The 19,478-nt window shown below is 45.6% G+C and overlaps 1 protein-coding gene across 1 annotated transcript in view; it reads right to left on the bottom strand.

The window, feature by feature from the left end:
* LOC102178324 (nodal modulator 1) overlaps window positions 1–19,098 on the bottom strand; it is a 56,585-nt gene extending 37,487 nt beyond the window's left edge. Inside the window, exons 1-9 of the mRNA XM_005697968.3 lie at window positions 18,822–19,098; window positions 14,033–14,122; window positions 12,454–12,499; window positions 9,142–9,242; window positions 8,143–8,249; window positions 5,757–5,829; window positions 3,820–3,972; window positions 2,117–2,254; window positions 1,697–1,786 (exon numbers count right to left, since the gene is read on the bottom strand). Coding sequence (XP_005698025.2) covers window positions 1,697–1,786; window positions 2,117–2,254; window positions 3,820–3,972; window positions 5,757–5,829; window positions 8,143–8,249; window positions 9,142–9,242; window positions 12,454–12,499; window positions 14,033–14,122; window positions 18,822–18,986 — 963 coding nt within the window. The 5' untranslated portion in view covers window positions 18,987–19,098. The remainder of the gene's footprint in view (window positions 1–1,696; window positions 1,787–2,116; window positions 2,255–3,819; window positions 3,973–5,756; window positions 5,830–8,142; window positions 8,250–9,141; window positions 9,243–12,453; window positions 12,500–14,032; window positions 14,123–18,821) is intronic.

Below are 19,478 nucleotides of genomic sequence, written 5' to 3'. Positions count from 1 at the left end.
ACTGGAGTGGGGTGCCATTGCCTACACAGTAGGCACTCAATAAATGGCTCCTGAATGAACGGATGGAAAGCATGCATGTGACGGTATTTGAGAGCTTTAAGAAAATGGCTTCCTCTTCAGTCAGATAGCTCTTTGTCTAAAAAGACGTGGTTAACCCACTTATTAAATCATCTATTTGCTCAACAATCATCTTTATTAGGCACCTGCCATGTACCTGGCACTAAATCACGTATTAGAAATACAATAAAAGAACAAGACTCAACGGTCCTACATTATTTAGCTTATAGACTGCTTCCTGAAATTCCACTCATGTCTGTTTAAAACTTTGGTTTGCAATCGGGAAATGTGTTTCCCCACTCACCTGCCCCCATCCTTCTGGGCAAGTCCCTTGAAGCACCAAGGGCTTGACCTTTACCCTCCCATCCCCCCTCCAGCACACAGTGGAACAGTCAAATGCTTTAGTGGATCTTAAAAGGCAGAGTCAGAATCCCGCTGAGCACGTAACCTGAAAGCTAGCTTCCACCCGGTTAAGCTACTTCAATGTAGTCCTTTCTAATGTAAAAGAAAACGATTAAAATCTACTGTTTTCAATAACTGTAACACTAGGTGGTCCACTTATAAAAGGCTGCTGTTTTCTTTGGGGATTTGACGTAGCGCATTTTCTACAGTAACCATCTTCTACCTCTGTAATTAAAGATAGAAAGGTGATGAAAAGCACGTTCACCACCTGGTTTAGGTCTAAAGCATTTGTCAGGCCACCTCTCACCCTACCCGTCACCTCACCTGTCAACCCACATGGCCCAGACTCTGTCAGGTCACCTGGTCTCCTGCCACAGCCTCCAGGCTGGTCCCTTGCCTTCACCTTGCCCCCTGCAGACTCTGCTCACCGTGGCAGGCAGGGGGGCGCACCTGCTCCTGCTCAGAACCTTTCAGTGGTGCCAAGTGTCGCCCAGAAAGCCCGCCAGGACCTGCACGACCTGCCCCATCACCGCTCTGGCCCCCCTCCTCCTCCCTCCTTCCTCACTCTCTCCGTTCCAGCCGCCCTGGCCTCTGGGGGTTCCCCACACCTCCTAGCCACGCTCGTGCTTCAGGACTTTCACACCTGCCACGCCCGGGTCTTACACACACTTCCCACAGACCTAAGTACACTTCACTGCCTCTTCCCCTTCAGGCTGTTACTCAAAAGTCACCTCCCTGTGAGGCCTACCCAAGTACAACCCAGGAGACCTCAACCCCCACTTGACCTTGAAACGGTATAATCTCCCTTCTTGCTTAGTTTCTAAAGAACACATGCCCTTCTCATACACTTTCTGATTTCCTTATTTATAAATGTATCATCTCCTTCTGCCATCAGGACATGAATTACACAAGAAGAGGAATTTTCGCCTCTTTCAATTACTCCAATAAGCCCATCACTAGAACAGTACCTGAAATATATGTCACTGACACTCAGTGTACATATCTCACTGAATGAAGTAGATAAAACCAGGGCTCCAATTGACTAAGATACAGATGTTATGTGAGCGACATGCAGGATTCCGTGGATCCCAGAATAAAGTGGAAGAAAGTGTAAGATTCTGTTTTTTCCAACAGCACTTTTAGACAAATATTAATTGTTTTTTAACACGTTTGCAACACCTGTGCCCAGGAATGGGCACTCCAACACCTGTCCCTCCAGGAGGCAGGGAGGTCTTACCTCAATTTTCAGGCTGTCATGTTCCACGGTAAAATCAAGTCTGGAAGGAGCAACGTCAAAGGTAATCCTCTCTCCTCTATAGAACGGAATCTGGAAGGGAAAGTCTGTTAATTACCAAGAGCCAGGAACATGATTCAACCATCAATACTAACACTCAAAGCCAGCAGCCCACAAATAACTAGAGGTTCAAAGTGGGCAAACAGACACTATTAATCATAACGGTTTCACATTTAAAAGAGGAAAGACTTAGGCTTTCTGCAGCTGTTACTGAGGAGACAGAGTCACAGCTTAAGTTACTGCTAAATAAAATGTTTATGGAACTGCAGGCCAACCATTCAGTCCTTTGATTTTGCAAGGGCACTGATACCTCCTGTCCTAAGACTCCCAAACATAAACAGAACGGAAGCCAGCTTTGCTCACCACAGTGTAGCCCCCGCTTGGCAGGGAATAGAAGGAGAAGGACCCGTCTTCCTTGGAGACCGCATGGCACAGGTACTCCAGACTCTCGTCCTGGGGCTGGAACCCGGGCACCGGGGAGAGGTTGCAGCCCAGGACATCCTATGTCAGGAGAAAAAGGCCAAAATGACTTCCTTTTCCACTTCGGTGTTCTGATTTTTATCAAATAGCCACCTTTCAAAAAACTTGCGTAAGTTTTATTTCACAAAATATTTCTGAAACCTACGATGCAGCAGAGAACAGAGCACAATGTAAAAATCTTTCCATACAAGTTTGCAAAGTTAAGGTTTTCCCAGGGGGCTCAGATGGTAAAGAATCTGAGTGTAATACAGGAGATCCAGGTTCAATCCCTGGGTCGGGAAGATCCCCTGGAGAAGGAAGAGGCAATCTACTCCAGTATTCTTACCTGGAGAATCCCATGGAAAGAGAAGCCTGGTGGGCTGCAGTCCACGCAGTTGCAAAGACTTGGACATGACTGAGTGAGTAACACTTCAATTTTCATTCGCAAAGTTAAAAATGGTACAGCCTTCTTAGAAAAAAAAAAATGACGACTGTCCTCCCCTACCATGGATCACCATAGTCCGGATGAGAAACCATACTGGCCCAAGTTCACACAGCTGCCCAGAGGCAGAGCTGGGATCTGTCTGAAGCTGGGTCTGTTCGATTTCAAAGCCTGGGCACTTTCCACTGAATTACACTGCCTCCCAGAGCAGACATTCAATTTACTTTGAGTCAAAAGAGAGATACAAGGTTCTTAGATGGTGAGACTATCCATCAACTTTGATCTGCATCTTTTTATTTAATTGAAGTATAGTTGGTTTACAATGATGAATTGTATCCTGCTATACAGCAAAGTGATTCAGTTATACATATATACATTCTTTTTCAGATTCTTCTCCATTACAGCTTATTGTTGTTCAGTCACTGACATGTCTGACTCTCTGTGACCCCACAAACTGCAGCACACCGGGCTTCCCTGTCCTCCACTATCGCCCGGAGTTTGTGCAAACTCATGTCCATTGAGTCAGTGATGCCATCCAACCCTCTCATCCTCTGTGGTCCCCCCCTTCTCCTCCTGCCCTCAACCTTTCCCAGCATCAGGGTCTTTTCCAGTAAATTGGCTCTTCGCATCAGGGGGCCAAAGTACTGGAGCTTCAACTTCAGCATCAGTCCTTCCAGTGAATATTCAAGGTTTATTTCCTTTAGGATAGACTGGTTTGATCTCCTTGCAGTCCATAGGACTTTTGAGAGTCTTTTCCAGCACCACAATTATACAGTTTATTACAAGATACTGAATATAGTTCCCCGTGCTATCCCCTGGAGGAGGAAATGGCAACCCACTCCAGTATTCTTGCCTGAAAAATCCTATAGACAGGGGAGTCTGGTGGGCTACAGTGCATGGACTCACAAAGAATCGGACACGACTGAGTACATATGCACCTCTGTGCTATACAGTAGGATCTTACTGTTTATCTATTTTATATTCAGTAGTGTGTATATGTTAATGTCAAGCTCCTAATTTATCCTCCCCCACCCAGCTACCCCCTTGGGAAACCCTAAGTTTGATTTCCATGTCTGTGACTGACCTGAATTTCTTACTCTCTGATCGCCCATCTCCTCCACTCCCTGCCCACAATCTCTCTTGCTCTTCACTCCTCTTTGCTTACCTCTTTGGTCACTAAAGAAGAAAAGAGAAGAAACTTCACCCCTTTCATGGGTTCCCCATCGCTGCGGACAGAGCCAGACACGTTGTAGCCGGCCACTATGAGGGGACCCGCGGCGTTGGCATTGGAGCTGGTCACTCGCACAGTGGTGCTCGCCTACAAAAGAAGATTGTAACTTCCAAAAGGACAGATGCTCACGAAGTGTTTAACAACAGGAGGACATGCTTCCACTAAAATATTAAGTCAGAGAAAAGCAACAAATGAAATGGTATAAAATTGCATATGAATGTGGAGCATGATCACAACTGTTTTTAACGGGCAAGATGAAGTGCAGGGAAAAGCAGCAAAACGGAAACGATGATGGTGGCATTTTATTTCTTTTACACTTTACCACCTTCCAAAATTTCCACTTCCACTCCTTCATGTTCTTGTGTACATTCCAATTTTTTTTTAATGAACACTTTTTTCTATGTTGAATGGTATGCATCCATGTATTTTTAATCTCTTGGTTAATGTACAATTCACATAGGAACAGTAATTTTCCCCAACACACCATGCATCCAGCACCCAGACACGGAACAGACACTGGGTCCTCAGAAGCCCCCTCTTGTTCCTTTCCTGATACTGCTCCCCCAAAGGGCAACCATTTTCCTGACTTTTAATAGCCTGCTTTACTCTAAAACACAATTTTACATGAATAAACTCAAATTCCTTTTGCATACAACTAACAAACAATGCAAATCTTAAAACGTATTCTATTTATAACCTATAAGCTACTGAGTTTTAAGTGAAACATTTTAAAATGTTGACCAAAAGAGAGATCCTAAGAACCAGACCATAGACAGGATACAGACACATCGAGGTGTGAAATTATACCATCACTTTTAAATGCATAAAACTCACAGAGTAAAAACTGAAATTCTGATGCTTCTTTAGCAAGAATGAAACACAGCCTCAAAACCAATATAAAAACTAACCTTTTGAAATGTTCTTTAGGTCTTATTTCAAACTGATTTTTCAGTTATTTACAGAACCACATTTAGTAGTTGTCTTCTTTTTTTCGACCTTTTATTATAAACTATTTCAGTCAAACAAAAAGATACAGGGATCTATACCAAAGAAAACCTATATAAGCTCCAACCAGCTAAAGAATAAAAGAGAAGAAATACAATTCTAGACCCTGCAGGCCTGCACACCCCTCCCCTCTCCCTCTGCAGACATCAGCACCATAATGAATACACTGTTTGCCATTCCCATTTGCAGCATCTTTATGGTTTTCCCACATATGAATGTATCCAGAAGTGGTTCTGATCACAAGTGTTTCTAATCACTATATAAATGGTATCATATTACCTTGTCCTTCAGCAACTTGCCTTTCCCTTCAATGTTATATTTTTAAGTACAGTCATATTGATACGCGTGGCTCTGGTTCATTTGTTACTGCTGATATACAGAACTCTATCATGTGGTGAAACCACAATCCACTCTCCCCTTCATGGACATATAGGTTGTTTACAATATTCTGCTATTACAAACAAAGCTGCAATAAACACTCTTACATATTCTCCTTGGGCACAAGAACAAGAATTCAGAATAAGTATTGCTGTTACAGACAGAAAAAAGAACAATAAAATAATCTCATCAGGTCCCTCTGGTGTTGATTTAGCTTAAAATAGGTATAAGTTAATAACAAACCAACTTCACAGCAGGAAGACAATGTTGTTACCTAAAACAAAAACCAACATAAGCAGCATCTGCTACAGTGTGGGAGTTTTCCTGTATAAACACCACCAAACTAATCAGCAGCATTATTATTTTTTCCATCAACTTCTAGAAAAAACATAAAATAATTTCATATCCGGAATTGAAAACCACTCCATTTGTCCCCAGATCAGCACATTGTTGGCATGGCCATCAACATAATGGAAATAAATGCTCACCTCTTTCAATGGCCAGGTTGGATGAGTTGCAACAATTTCATAATCTCCAGGAAGAACTTTAAAAAATGCAAACCTAAGAAATAAAAAATACCACTTCACTTTCTTCCAGCAACCTGAATATTTGTAATTTAGGACTACTCTTCCAAGCACAAGAAAATGATGCATGAGTTACCACAAATTTGCCCTGAGCCAGTTAAAGGAGCATAAATGAAATTCAATCCTTCACTGTTCAAATCCCCATCAGACAGCACTTACTGAGCACTGGCTGTGTGCAAGGAGAGGGGCTCGCTCGTGTGCTGACGAGAAGGAAGGCTGATGTTTTCCTTCAGCCCCAGGGATTCTAGTCTAAACACCAGCCCCCATGGTTCAGCAGGGGTCAGTCACAGATCATTCAAGTGTATGCCGACAGAGGCATGAAGAGGTGAGGAGAGGGGAAGTGTCTAAACGAAGAGAAGTGGGAAGGGAGGAAAGATCGGTGAAGAATGGGGGACAGGGACTTTTCTGGCGGTCCAGAGGTTAAGACACCACGCTTCCACTGCAGGTAGCATGGGCTCAACCCCTGGTTAGGGAAGGAAGATCCCACGTGCCACATGGTGAGGACAAAAAATAATACTAAAAAAAAAGCCACAACCAAGTAACTAACCGAACTCATTAAAAAATTAAAGGAGAAAACTGAAAAAAAGCAATTGGCGGACAGGCCCGCTGAGCTGAGACGGACGCTGACGCAAGATGACACTAAGCGTCAGGGGACAGGTGATAACGAGCTTGACTCCAACCCCAGAGAGTTTATTCAGATCTGTTATCAGGAACAAACAGAAGCCACTCTGGGCTCTTGCGCAAAGCAACTGTGATGAAACCAGAAGCCGACAAAGACTGTTCCAGCAGCTGTGAACAAACCAAGACCAGAGTGAGATGAGTTGAGCCTGGAAACACTGCCTCCAGGATTCTGACACAGTCAGCCCTTCAGATGTGCAAAAGCACCAGACCACAGGCGGGCTAATTCCAGTGACAGGAATGCCAAAATTTCAACTCAGTTCCTTCTTCTGCGGCGGTATTTTATCACATCCGATGTAGCCTGTAATAACATCACAGGGCCGCGCCGGCTGCAGGGCCGTTGATACTGCCACTGGATTTCGCTCCGGGTCAGATTCAGCCTCTAGCTTGTGCTTACAGCACCCCAGTTCTGCATGCGACTCTCCGTGTAGTGTGCGCACAGGAAGGGGGTTCAGAAAGCTCAGGTCCCTTTCCCCCATCAGGGCCAGCAGCAAATTACTGAGACCAGAGAAAATGAAAGTCCTACATTCCCTTCTACAGATCAGAGGAGGGAGTTGGAGAGGCAACAAGAAGTATTTTTCAAAACTGAAATATAATTTCAACAAGCATCAGTTAAAAATTGGATGATATACTGACAGGCTCATTATAAATTTCTATTTTGCAGTTTAGTCAGATTTGTGTACTGAAGCAGTCAATGGTGATTTGTATGCTTTCAAAATGATCAGTTGGAACTATTCGGATATTAATCTTGGCACATCTATTAACATTTACAATGCAACAATATAAATCCATTACATAAATGCTTTAAATTTGACTCAACAAGGTTAATTAAATAGTCATCAGTTCCAACTACAAAATGATTGCGATGTAATAGTGATAAAATGATTTTTGAAAATCGTAATTGAGCTAATCTGTATTGAGCTAAAAGTTATTAAGTGCATATTCTATGCCAGACAGTTTGAAACAATAATATCATAATTTAATCTTCTCAATAACCTTAGGTGGTAGGTTCCATGATTATCCTCATTCATAAATGAAGAAACCAAAGCACAGAGGTCTCAAGTAACTTGCCGTGGGGCAGACAGCTAGCAGATGGGAGAAACAGGATTCAAACCGGCTGCTGGGCCCCAGAGCCAGTGCCACGCCACGCCACGCTCAGTCATGGTCAGTTCTTTTGTGACCTCATGGACCACCAGGCTCCTCTGCCCATGGAATTTTCCAGGCAAAAATACTGAAGTGGGCTGCCATTTCCTATTCCAGGGGATCTTCCCGAACCAGGGATCAAACCCACGTCTCCTGCATTAGCAGGTAGGTTCTTTACCACTGAGCCACCTGGGAACCAGAGCCAGTCCCAGCCAGTAAATGAAGGCCTAGTCCTGCAGCGGGTGCTTTATTTATCTCATTTTTAATCATCTCATCACCACTAGATATGGGTCAAAAGACTCCCACTTCACAGGTAAGGAACTTGAGGCCCTGTGTGGTATGAACCTGTCTGAAGGTAAGAGGCTGAATCAGGGTCTGAACCCAGGCCTCCCTCAGTCCAGAGCTCCACCCCCCCAGCATCAGGGTCCAGCTCTAGCTGCAGGGTAGGGCAGCACAGGCATTAACTCACTTTCCGCCAGGCTGTGTGACTGTGTACTGGATCTTCGCATTGGTGCCCGTGTTTCGCAATGACACCTGAACTCCTGCAGGGCCCAGGGGCTGCCCTTTGCTGAGAACCTGCCGTGGAGAAGGAGGAGGAGGTTAGGAGCCGCCCAGCAGTCACATGCTCCCCTCAGCAGCACTGTCCAGCCTGCGCCTGCTGCCACGACCTTCTTTGGGTCAGGATTCCTTGGAAAAGACGGTAGAGACCGTGGTTGCCCTTCCTGGGGAAGCAGGGGCACAGGGAGAAGGAACGGCAGGGCGAAAATGGCACTTCAGCCATTGACTCCACTGTGTGCTTGGCTGCTCTGTCATGTCCAATCCTTTGTGATCCCCTGGATTGTAGAATGCCAGGCTCCTCTGTCCATGGAATTTTCCAGGCAAGAATATCGGACTGGGTTGCCATTTCTTCTCCAGGGGATCCTCCCGACCAAGGGATTGAACCCATGTCTCCTGCGTTAGCAGGGGGATTCTCTTACCTCTGAGAATGACTTTTACCACCTGAGAAAGACTCTAAAGCATCATCAATTAAAGATGCATGACTAAACCACAGAGGAAGAATAAATACCCAGGGTCCCCATCTCCGACAAGAAACCCAGACATAAAGCCAGGACCAAAGGCCCTCCCTCTCAGGGTAAAGGAAAAGGAGAATAAACCCACCGTGAAGAAAAGGCAGGCAATAAACAGGCGCACCCCAGCCGCGGCACTGCAGGCCGCGAGGGGGAGACTGGCCCGAGGCCCCATCTCTCTCCAAGGCCCTCCTGCCGGCTGTACTTGGACAAAGGAGTGACCCAGCCCCCAAGAGCCCCCGCCACATTCTACATACAGTTTCATCGAGCTCCCAGGCCCTCCTGAGGCTTGTCTGTGCATCCCTTAGAGCCTCAAAGCCTCCCGTTCCAAAATTCTCGCTTTTTTAAAGGTAAGAGGAGACTGAGTCTGTACCACAGAGCAAACGTGACAAACGCCAGACCTTTCCATTCACGGAGAAGCCTGTGAACACGAAGTTGATGTCCCCGCCCTTCGTGCAGATGTCGCTGACACCATCCACGTACAGCTCCACAGTGGTCGGCTCTGCGCGATGACAGGGGGGTGGGGGGTGGGGGACAGAGAACGGGACACAAAGCAAGCAGAGTTCTCAGACAGGATATAAACTGTCACATAAAACCTACTGCACTACTTAACTTTCACTGTATTCATTTCTGAGCCACTCTCGTGGCTGGAAATCCAAAGGGAGGAGGAGGAGGGAAAAGTCTCCCTCCCCCACCCCAGAGGGAACCAGGGTTAAGAGTATAAGATAACAGTTTGTAACAGTTTCGCGGCTGACTTGTATCTCAGAGTCCCAAGGAAAATCTAGTGAGTGCCAGAAACTTTTATTTACTGAACACCCACCAGAGACCAGGCACTGAGCTGGGTGCACTTAAGCCTGACAATTATCTCAGAGGTAGGTAGTAACACTGCAGCTGACTGAGGGGTAAACTGAGGCACAGAAAGGTTAAGGATTCTCCTAAAATCACAGAGCTCCTGGGGACAGAGCCCACTCTCAACCGCCAAAGTCTGGCTCCAGATCTGTCAAGTACGTGAGTTCAGCCACATTATACCAAGACCATAAACGCCAGTGTCCATAGTAAACAGGTGGACTGGAAGTCAGCAGAGGCCAAGTGTGGACTGAGGCAAATGGAAAAAAGGGGACAGCTTCCACCCACTATTGCCATGTGACCCGGTGCTGCCTGAGCTTCTAAGTTCTCGTGAAAAACTGAAAATCTGGGTCTTATCCGCTGTGTCCTGATTTTTCAGTATCAGCAACCAATTCAAGGAAATTAAAAATAACTGAAGAGTTCATCATAATATGGTTAAAGTTGAGTTTTTAAAAATTTAGGAAGAATGTGAAGTGATAGGTACAGAAAAAAAAAATGGACAAATCGAGAGAATTTCAGGGGAATTCCCTGGCGGTCCAGTGGCTAGGACTCTGCACTCCCACTGCCAAGGTCCCAGGTTGGATCCCTGGTCAGGGAACTAAGATTCCACGTGTTGTGTGGTGTGGCCAAAAGAAAAAGATAATTTTTTTAAAAAGAGAACGTCGGGTAAAATAAAGAATTACACACACACTCAGGGGAAGATGTCAGTGAAAAATGGTTAAAATCCTTATCAGGCACCTCACAAAAGAGAATATCCAAATGGCCAATACACACATAAAAAAGTGTTCAATCTCACGGACCATCAGGAAATGCAAGTTGAGACCACAGTGAGTGGCTGAAACCGCTCCACCATCAAGATGGCTAAGATAAAAGAGACTGACAGCCGACGCTGGTGAGGATGTGGAGGACTGAACTCTTACACGCGGCTACTAGAGCAAAGCTCTGCGACACCTACTCTGCCGGTCTAAAAATCTCTACCAGGGCTGCATTACATGTAAAAAGTCTATTGCCCAGCAATTCCACCCTGGTATATACTAATACTCAACAGGAACGCAGACACGTGTGCACCACAAGATTCACAGGAGTAACAAGGATGTTCACAGGAACACTATTCTCAGTGGCCAAAATCGGGACACAATCCAACTGCCCACCATCAGCAGAATGGGTAAATCACTTTCTGCCACACAGGAATCGAATGAACTAACATAGTAACACACAGTGAGGATGAATCCTGTGAACAACATCAAGAAAGAAACCAGGCACAAAACTGTACCTTGGATGACTCCATTTAGTCAAAACAGGTAAAATAATCTATCATTCTGGGTTGGGCAGGGCAGTTCGTAAGCACCTGGGGTGGAGCACTTCTGGGAGCTGGTCAGGTTCTGTCTCCTTATCTAGGTGGTACTTATGTGTGTTCATTTTGTTGAACTTCACTGCCTGATACCACTGTGACGAGAATTTCTGAAACCAAGAGCATCGGGTTCTATCCCTGGGTAGCAAAGATCCCCTGGAGAAGGGCATGGCAATCCACTCCAGTATTCTCAGGTGGAGAATCCCATGGACAGAGGAGCCTGGTGGGCTACAGCCCACGTGGCTGAAGCGATTTAGCACACGTGCACACGCGCATGCTATGATTCAATTAACAAGCTTATCAAAAGAAAAAGAACTGACAAGAAGGGAGGGGATTCACACAAAACACTCCCGCAGGCCTCCAATCTGCGACCTCTCGGGCCAGGGCTTGGCGCTGACTCCCCTCCAACTTCTGGACCCCAGCAGCCAGGCAGCCCCAGCTGTGACCCGAGAAAGATCTTGGTCTCCCAGGTGCACATCACTGCCTCTGTGACAGCAGGGACTCAATTCCTCGTCCCCTAACTCACAGGCAGGCCTGGTAGGAACAACTGGGCCCCCTTTCTCCCCTCAAGCTACAGAACTGGGATCACACACCCACCTCTACCGAATTATCCAGGCTCTGCTCTCCAAAAATATCAGCCACACCACAGTAGAACCCTTTCTTCTGATCAACCCCACTTTCGCTCCTCCCACCGTGCTAAAAGACACTCACCTCAGGGAAGTCTGCAGCTTCTCTGTGTGCAGAAAGACTGCTTTCAAGAGTCGGACACAACTGAACACATTTTAAGAGTCGTGTCCGACTCTTTGCGACCCCAGGGACTGTAGCCCACCAGGTTCCTCAATCCATGGGATTCCCCAGGCAAGAATACCAGAGTGGATTGCCATTTCCTCCTCCAAGGGATCTTCCTGACGCAGGAATCGAACCTGTGTCTCTTGTGTCTCCTGCACGGGCAGGTGGAGGCTTTACCACTGAGCCACCTGGGAGCCTGATGGATGCTGACCCAGCGGAAATAACTCATCCAAAGTTGTCACAGAGCTGGTAAGGCCTCAAGGTTACCAGATCTTCTGATTTCTTAAGTAGATCTGAATTTTTATGTCAAACTTCACAATGTTTAATATTACCATTAATTCACTAAAAAAAAAAGTTTATTAAAAAAACACTGAGGGGGCTAAGAAAGAAGCCATCCCAGGCCAGAAATCAAGTCCCCACTCCTGACCCCTAGAGTCATCAAGTTCTTCTGGCACTTAATGAATGAAGCTGCAAAAACAGAATTTCCTATCATGTACAAGAAAAGATGCCTATTTCAAGAAACAAGAAAGAAAACCTTAGGATAGGTCTAAAGTAAATTCAATCTACTCTAAAGTAACAGGGATGGAGCAGTTAAAAAAAAAAAAAAATGTTCTTGCACACTAGAAATGAACCCTTCATATTTTAACAATTTCTGCACTCCATCAATTTAACATTCAGCATACAGCCTAATCCTTTACAAAGTATACCTGGTTATTTGTTAACTTACCAAAACTCCACCCTAGAGGAGGCTCAATCTTCAGAATGAAATCTCCCTATGAGGGGAAAAAAAAAATCAACGCAGAAGACTAAGCACTGATGATGCTTCAACTTTTACAATCATGAAAAGTAGAATTTTCACACCCGGAATGGAATTCCAAGTGTAAACTTTGCGCTCATAAATGGGAGTGGACTTTTGACTCCCTACCAGTGTGCCAAGTTCAACCCCAGAAACTCCTACTTAATCCAGCAAAGACTTGGAGACACTGTAGTCAGCCACTCATGGTCTTTCAATACCAAACATTCTACTGTCTCATGTTAACCCTTCATATGTTAACCCTTAACCTTAAGTCTGCCAGGGTCAGCCAGATCTTTAGAAACTAAAGCCAATTCTTAAAACGAGATTTTATTCATACACCCTTGAGTAAAGGGTTCCTTGAGAATGCTTTAAAAAAAAAAAAAAAAAAAACAGATTTCAATATCAACTAATCCACCTCTAGAAAACAATCTTAGGTATTATGTATAGATATAAGTTCAAGAATATTCATCTCTGTGTTGTTAGTAGTAACTTTTGTGACTTCTTGCGTTTATCTATATTTCCACATAAAAAGCTGAAATGTGGGGAGGATGGGGAGTAGGAATACAAGCATGCGGATACCCATCTCTGAGCACATGCGTTTGCATGTCTGCGTATGTGTACATGCATGTATATTCTTGGATATCTGTACAACTCGAAATGCTGAGAAAGCCATCTGCTAGGATATGCACCGAAACTCCTATCAGAAGTCATCACTACAGAGGGAAGGGGACTTGGGGGGTGAAAGATAAAATTTACTTCATATACTTCTAAAAACTTTGATTTTTTCCCCCCACGATACTCATGAATTCACACACTACTCGTATAATACTTTTCAAAAATTATTTGCCTGTCTGTTTACTGGCTGCGCTGGGTCTTCACTGCTGTGCGTGGGCTTTCTCTAGTTGCAGCAAGCAAGGGCTACTCTCCAAGGTGCCCAGTGTTTTCACTCCAGTGACCTCTCCCGTTGCAGACCATTGGCTCAGTAGCTATGGCGCACGAGCTTAGCTGCCTCGCGGCACGTGGGATCTCGGGAAGAGGGATCAAACCTGTATCCCCTCCACTGGCAGGGAAGCCCTGTGTAATACTTTTTAACAATGTTTTAACCCGCTTACAAGTATTAATAGGAAGTTCTATTAAGTCAGGGTTTCTCAGAACTTGGAACCACTGACATTTTCCCTGACCTGCACAGCATGGCAGCCTGTTTAGCTCCATTCTTGGCCTCCAAGCAGGAGATAATGGACCACTCTCCCTCCCTCATGGTTGTAAAAGCCAAAATGTCTCTAGACATTGCCAAGTATCCCTGGAGACACTGAGAATCACTGCTAATCAGTCAAGCCAGTATATAAGCCGTCACCCTCATAGTTTGGCCAGAATTGCCATATTCCGTTTATAACTTATAGTACAGAGGTGTATTTGCTCACTTGGGAAAGCCACTCTCCCAGTCAGCGCAGCCCTGTGGGCCACACTGACAACTTCCCATCAAAAACCACTAAGTGCTCTCTCTTCTTACCTTATCATACAAGGGGATCATAAAGTAACCATTGTTAGGGGCACAGTCTGTCTGGTATTTCAAAGTCCCATGTTTGGTGTACAACTTTATCTAGAAAGGAAAGAGAAGTCATGATATCACCACTGAGAATTAGCTACATACAATGAACCTGAATGCATTCAGTCAAAATGCATTTGCTGAGGACCTACTTTAGGAAGCTGTTAACAATGGGCATTACAGACAGAGGGAAATAAGACAAAGCATCCCAAATAATATGATTTGCTATTCTTCAGATTACAAACTAGTCTAAAAAGTTGTACTTTTCAATGCTTTTCAGTTTATTTTAGTCTGTCTCTATGTTGTTTTGGGGTCTAAAACCAATTTTGCTATTAGAAAGGGGCTTGTTAAAATGCAATTCCCGGGGAGGGTTGGATTGGAGATTTGGGACTACCAGAAGGAAGCTACTGTTTATACAAGATGGATAAACAACCAGGTACAGTTGAGTAGCACAAGGAACTATATTCAATATCCTGCATTAAATCTCAATGAAAAAGAATGCATATACACATATAACGGAATCACTTTGCTGTACACCAGGGATTAAACACAACACTGTAAGTCAACTACTTTTTTTTTAAGTACCTTAAAAAAATGCAATTCCTGAACTCCACTTCTGTTTCTAAAACAGAAGGTCTAAGGTGAGGGCCAGAGATCTGTATAAAGAACCCCAAAATATTAATACTTGGAGTAACATCCATCTAAAAACTTTCAGTGTTAATAATCTGTGACTTTAACATGAAAACGATAGAACCCAGTCATACCAGCTAAGACGATGAAGAAAGCAGCAAATTCACAATGTGCGTGCTTGGGAAAGAAACACTGCAATCATGTATAGACTGCAGGCTCCCATGGGCAGTGACCACGGCTGACACTTCATGGTGCCTGGGCCAGTGTCTTATGTAGTGTAAACACTCCATAAATACCCGACCTTATTCACAGGCCAGAAAGAAATTCAGATGCATGCACTTAAAGCAGGGACTGAAGACCCACCTGTCCAGAGGGGGCCAGGGAAGTCCCATCAATGGGCATTCATCTAAAAGGGGACAGGACTGCTTCCTAACCCAAGCCAAGTTTTGCAGCCCAAAGATCAGCTGGCTTTCCAGGGAAATCAGGAATGCAGTTTTTAATGTGAAACCTCCTACGTGTTAAAGAATTAGCAACGAATATAGTTTTTCTTTTTTAGGTACTTTGCTCTGCTCATTGAACTGTTGTACCCACCAGGGACAAGGCTTCAGAACACGCTGGGGCTCACTCAACAGTTACTGAATGAATATGATGGGAAAATACCCAGAAGGGAAGAAGTATGGAGAGGACTGAAGGTAGTTTTACTGGGACACAGAAAACACAACCCAGAAATGATTGTAAAATATCTTATTTACATTTATTCTGTAAAGCACAGGTTAGGACACAGAATGACAAGATACATTATGTGTATGAAACACTAGATTTCATAATCAGAAATGAAGAAAGAATGAATTTCTCAGGCCACCTGGACAGGCAGCCCTAGGGCTCAGGGAACATATTTCACACTAGGTCACAGAACCTGCCCTCCACTCTCCCAGTCACTATTAAGCGTTCGGGGTGGGAGTGTCCCTGGTGCTCTACACGTTTCTCCTGAAGCCCCAGGAAGCTACAAGTTGCAAAGCTGTTCAAGACAGCTTCTGGAATGCCCTGTGCCCACAGCCCAGAAGGTGGCATGGGCACCCAGAGATCCTAGAAGCCTTGCCACTGCCAGTGGGTAGACTCATTAAACACCTGACTTCTTTTTAGATTTTTTTTTCTTTTTATGTGGACCATTTTTAAAGGCTTTATTGAATTTGCTACAATATTGCTTCTGTTATTCATGTTCTGATTATTTATGTCCCACTGGGTTTGTGGGATCTTAGTTCCCTGAGCAGGGATTGAACCCACAACCCCCTGCATTGAAAGCTGAACTCTTAACCACTGGACCTTCAAGGAAGTCCCATGCCTGACTTCTTAAGACCAAAAATGATGGAAAAGCTACAGATATAGGAGTCTTGAAGGTGATGAGTAACTTCTTTAGGATATACACGATGCTGAGCTCTGCAGCCTCTCTCCCACTCTTGTGTAATTCCAATAACTACCAGAGATCAGGGAGGTGACAACTCTTCATTGTCGGAGGAAAGGGGTCCCAATGGGGGACCCAGGGAGATTAAAAATAGTTTCCCAGCCCCAGAGATGCCAAGAGACAGTAACTGGGTCATGATCTCTGGGATGAGAATTCATGCTCTTTTAAAGCTTCCCAGAGGGTAGGAGGAATGGTCGATTAGAATTTGGGGTAACTCAGTGCTGTGGATCACAATAAACTGTGGAAAATTCTGAAAGAGATGGGAATACCAGACTACCTGACCTGCCTCTTGAGAAATCTGTATGCAGGTCAGGAAGCAACAGTTAGAACTGGACATGGAACAACAGACTCGTTCCAAACAGGAAAAGGAGTGCATCAAAGCTGTATATTGTCACTCTGCTTATTTAACTTCTATGCAGAGTACATCATGAGAAACGCTGGGCTGGAAGAAGCACAAGCTGGAATCAAGATTGCCGGGAGAAATATCAATAACCTCAGATATGCAGATGACACCACCCTCATGGCAGAAAGTGAAGAGGAACTCAAAAGCCTCTTGATGAAAGTGAAAGAGGAGAGTGAAAAAGTTGGCTTAGGGCTCAACATTCAGAAAACTAAGATCATGGCATCCACTCCCATCACTTCATGGCAAATAGATGGGGAAACAGTGGAAACAGTGGCTGACTTTATATTTTGGGGCTCCAAAATCAATGCAGATGGTGACTGCAGCCATGAAATTAAAACACGCTTACTCCTTGGAAGAAAAGTTATGACCAACCTAGATAGCATATTCAAAAGCAGAGACATTACTTTGCCGACTAAGGTCCATCTAGTCAAGGCTATGGTTCTTCCAGTAGTCATGTATGGATGTGATAGTTGGATTGTGAAGAAAGCTGAGCGCTGAAGAATTGATGCTTTTGAACTGTGGTGTTGGAGAAGACTCTTGAGAGTCCCTTGGACTGCAAGGAGATCCAACCAGTCCATTCTGAAGGAGATCAACCCTGGGATTTCTTTGGAAGGAATGATGCTAAAGCTGAAACTCCAGTACTTTGGCCACCTCATGCGAACAGCTGACTCAGTGAAAAAGACTCTGATGCTGGGAGGGATTGGGGACAGGAGGAGAAGGGGACGACAGAGGATGAGATGGCTGGATGGCATCACTGACTCGATGGACGTGAATCTGAGTGAACTCTGGGAGATGGTGATGGACAGGGAGGCCTGGTGTGCTGCGATTCATGGGGTCGCAAAGAGTCGGACACGACCGAGCGATTGAACTGAACTGAACAATGCTGTAGGGGTTAAGACTTGCAGTCTCTAGGTTCTGGAATATCGGTTTCAGGAAATCTGAGTTTCAGAAAGTCTGGGTTACTAGGGGTTTGAGGATCTGGGGTCTGCGTTCTGCTGAGAGTAGGTTTTAAGAGATCTCGGGCCTGCATTGTGGGGATCTGGAGTTTTCCTTCTTAAGTATCTGTACCATGCTACAGGAACAAAAATTGGGACTTGGAGCAAGGCTAAGTCAAACAACTGTAGAATCTACTTCTGATCCCTCCCCCAAATTCTCAGGAACCTGCTTTGTAGGAACACGCTGGTTCAGCTCTTCACCATAGCCCTCTAGCTACTCAGGCAGAATGCCTTTGGGGTCTTGGTCCCCAGTCCCTTCGCTTCGGCATCTCCCAGGATCTTTCTTTTCTAATTCCCTTCTTTTGACTCATCATCAGTAACTACCCTCCTAAAATAGAGGCCAGCCCTCCCTGGGGTCCCTTCCTATCTGTCCTGCAAGTGATTTTCTATGCCCACCTCTATCTATCTCCCTTCCTCTTCACAAAAGCTTTCTGGGTCACAATTCCACTGAGCTAATAACCATCTGACTGTAGAGAGCTTTGCAACTTAATAAAAAGACTTCGGCAGAAATCTCTTGTGTAATTCCAATAACTACCCAGCGATCAGGGAACTGACAACTCTTCATTATCAGGGAAATTAAAAATAGTTTCCCAGCCCCAGAGATGCCAAGAGACAGTAACTGGGTCATGATCTCTGGGATGAGAATTCATGCTCTTTTAAAGCTTCCCAGAGGGTAGGAGGAATGGTCGATTCGAATCTGGGGGTAACTCAGTGCTGTGGAGGTTAAGACTTGCAGTCTCTAGGTTCTGGAATATCAGTTTCAGGAAATCTGAGTTTCAGAAGGTCTGGGTTCCTGGGGGTTTGAGGATCTGGGGTCTGCGTTCTGCTGAGAGTGGGTTTTAAGAGATCTCGGGCCTGCATTGTGGGGATCTGGAGTTTACCTTCTTAAGTATCTGGGGTCTCGATCTGGAGGATCCTTAGTTTTGTGTGACCTAACAAAAGTTATAAACCATTATCATCGTCACCAAAAACGTCCTTCACACCCATATGTACACACCTTCAGAGCTCCGCACCCCACCCCCACCTCACCGCGTAGCTGACCCCAACATAAGAACCCCCACTCCAGCGCTACCGGGGAGGAGACCAGCGGAGAGCCCGCAGAAAGCAGCGCCTCTCAAGAAAGGGCTCCCAGAATGCGGGGAGTTGCGGGGAGGGGGGTGGGGGTGGCAATCGCTTGGGAGGCGAGATCATCGCGGCTCAACGAGGCTGTGCGCCTGGCCCCGGGTCACACACCGAGCTCCGGGCCGCGGGGCGGGCACTCACCTCAATGAGCGAGTAGTTGATCTCCACGTCCGACTTGACGAAGCCCCCGCAACCCACCACGATGTCCTCGGAGCCGCACGCCGGTTCTACCCCGCTCAGCAGCAGCAGAACGGTGGCGGCCACCACCGCCGGCTCGGGTGGCCCCATACCCCGGCGCCCCCGCATGGCCCGGCCTCTGCAGCCTGAACCTCCGCAGGCCTCCGGGTCCCGCCCCTCACTCCGCACGCTGCCGCCGGCTTCCTCCTCCGAAGGCAACTGACAGCCCTGTCCCCGCCCCCGCCGCGACCGCGCATGAGCGTCCCGCCCCCACGGCTATTCCCCCAGACCGAATAACTACGGTACAAGCTCAGCAATGAAAGGAGATCATTGGTGCCCTCTGGAGGCCTGGAGGACTCCGCGCACCTTCTGGCAGGTACAGTTGCAAGGTGCGGATGTACAGGCATAAACTGCAAAGTTGAATTTCGTAGTTTACTAGTTTGGAATTAGGAATTTGGAATTCCAAATCCCCTACTTTGTAATTCAATAGCACTGAAACTGGAAATGACGAGAGACTATGGATCGAAGTATCCAACAAATTTCCCGAATCTATTTGACCCGTAAATTTCACAAGTTATGTATAATCCCAAACCCCTTTTAGGGATTTATGTTGACTGGGTA

This window comes from Capra hircus, chromosome 25 (assembly GCF_001704415.2).
Source record: "Capra hircus breed San Clemente chromosome 25, ASM170441v1, whole genome shotgun sequence".
In the NCBI taxonomy this organism is placed as follows: Eukaryota; Metazoa; Chordata; class Mammalia; order Artiodactyla; family Bovidae; genus Capra; species Capra hircus.
The sequence above is the reverse complement of the archived record's forward strand: the minus strand, read 5'-3'. Positions and strand labels throughout refer to the sequence as shown.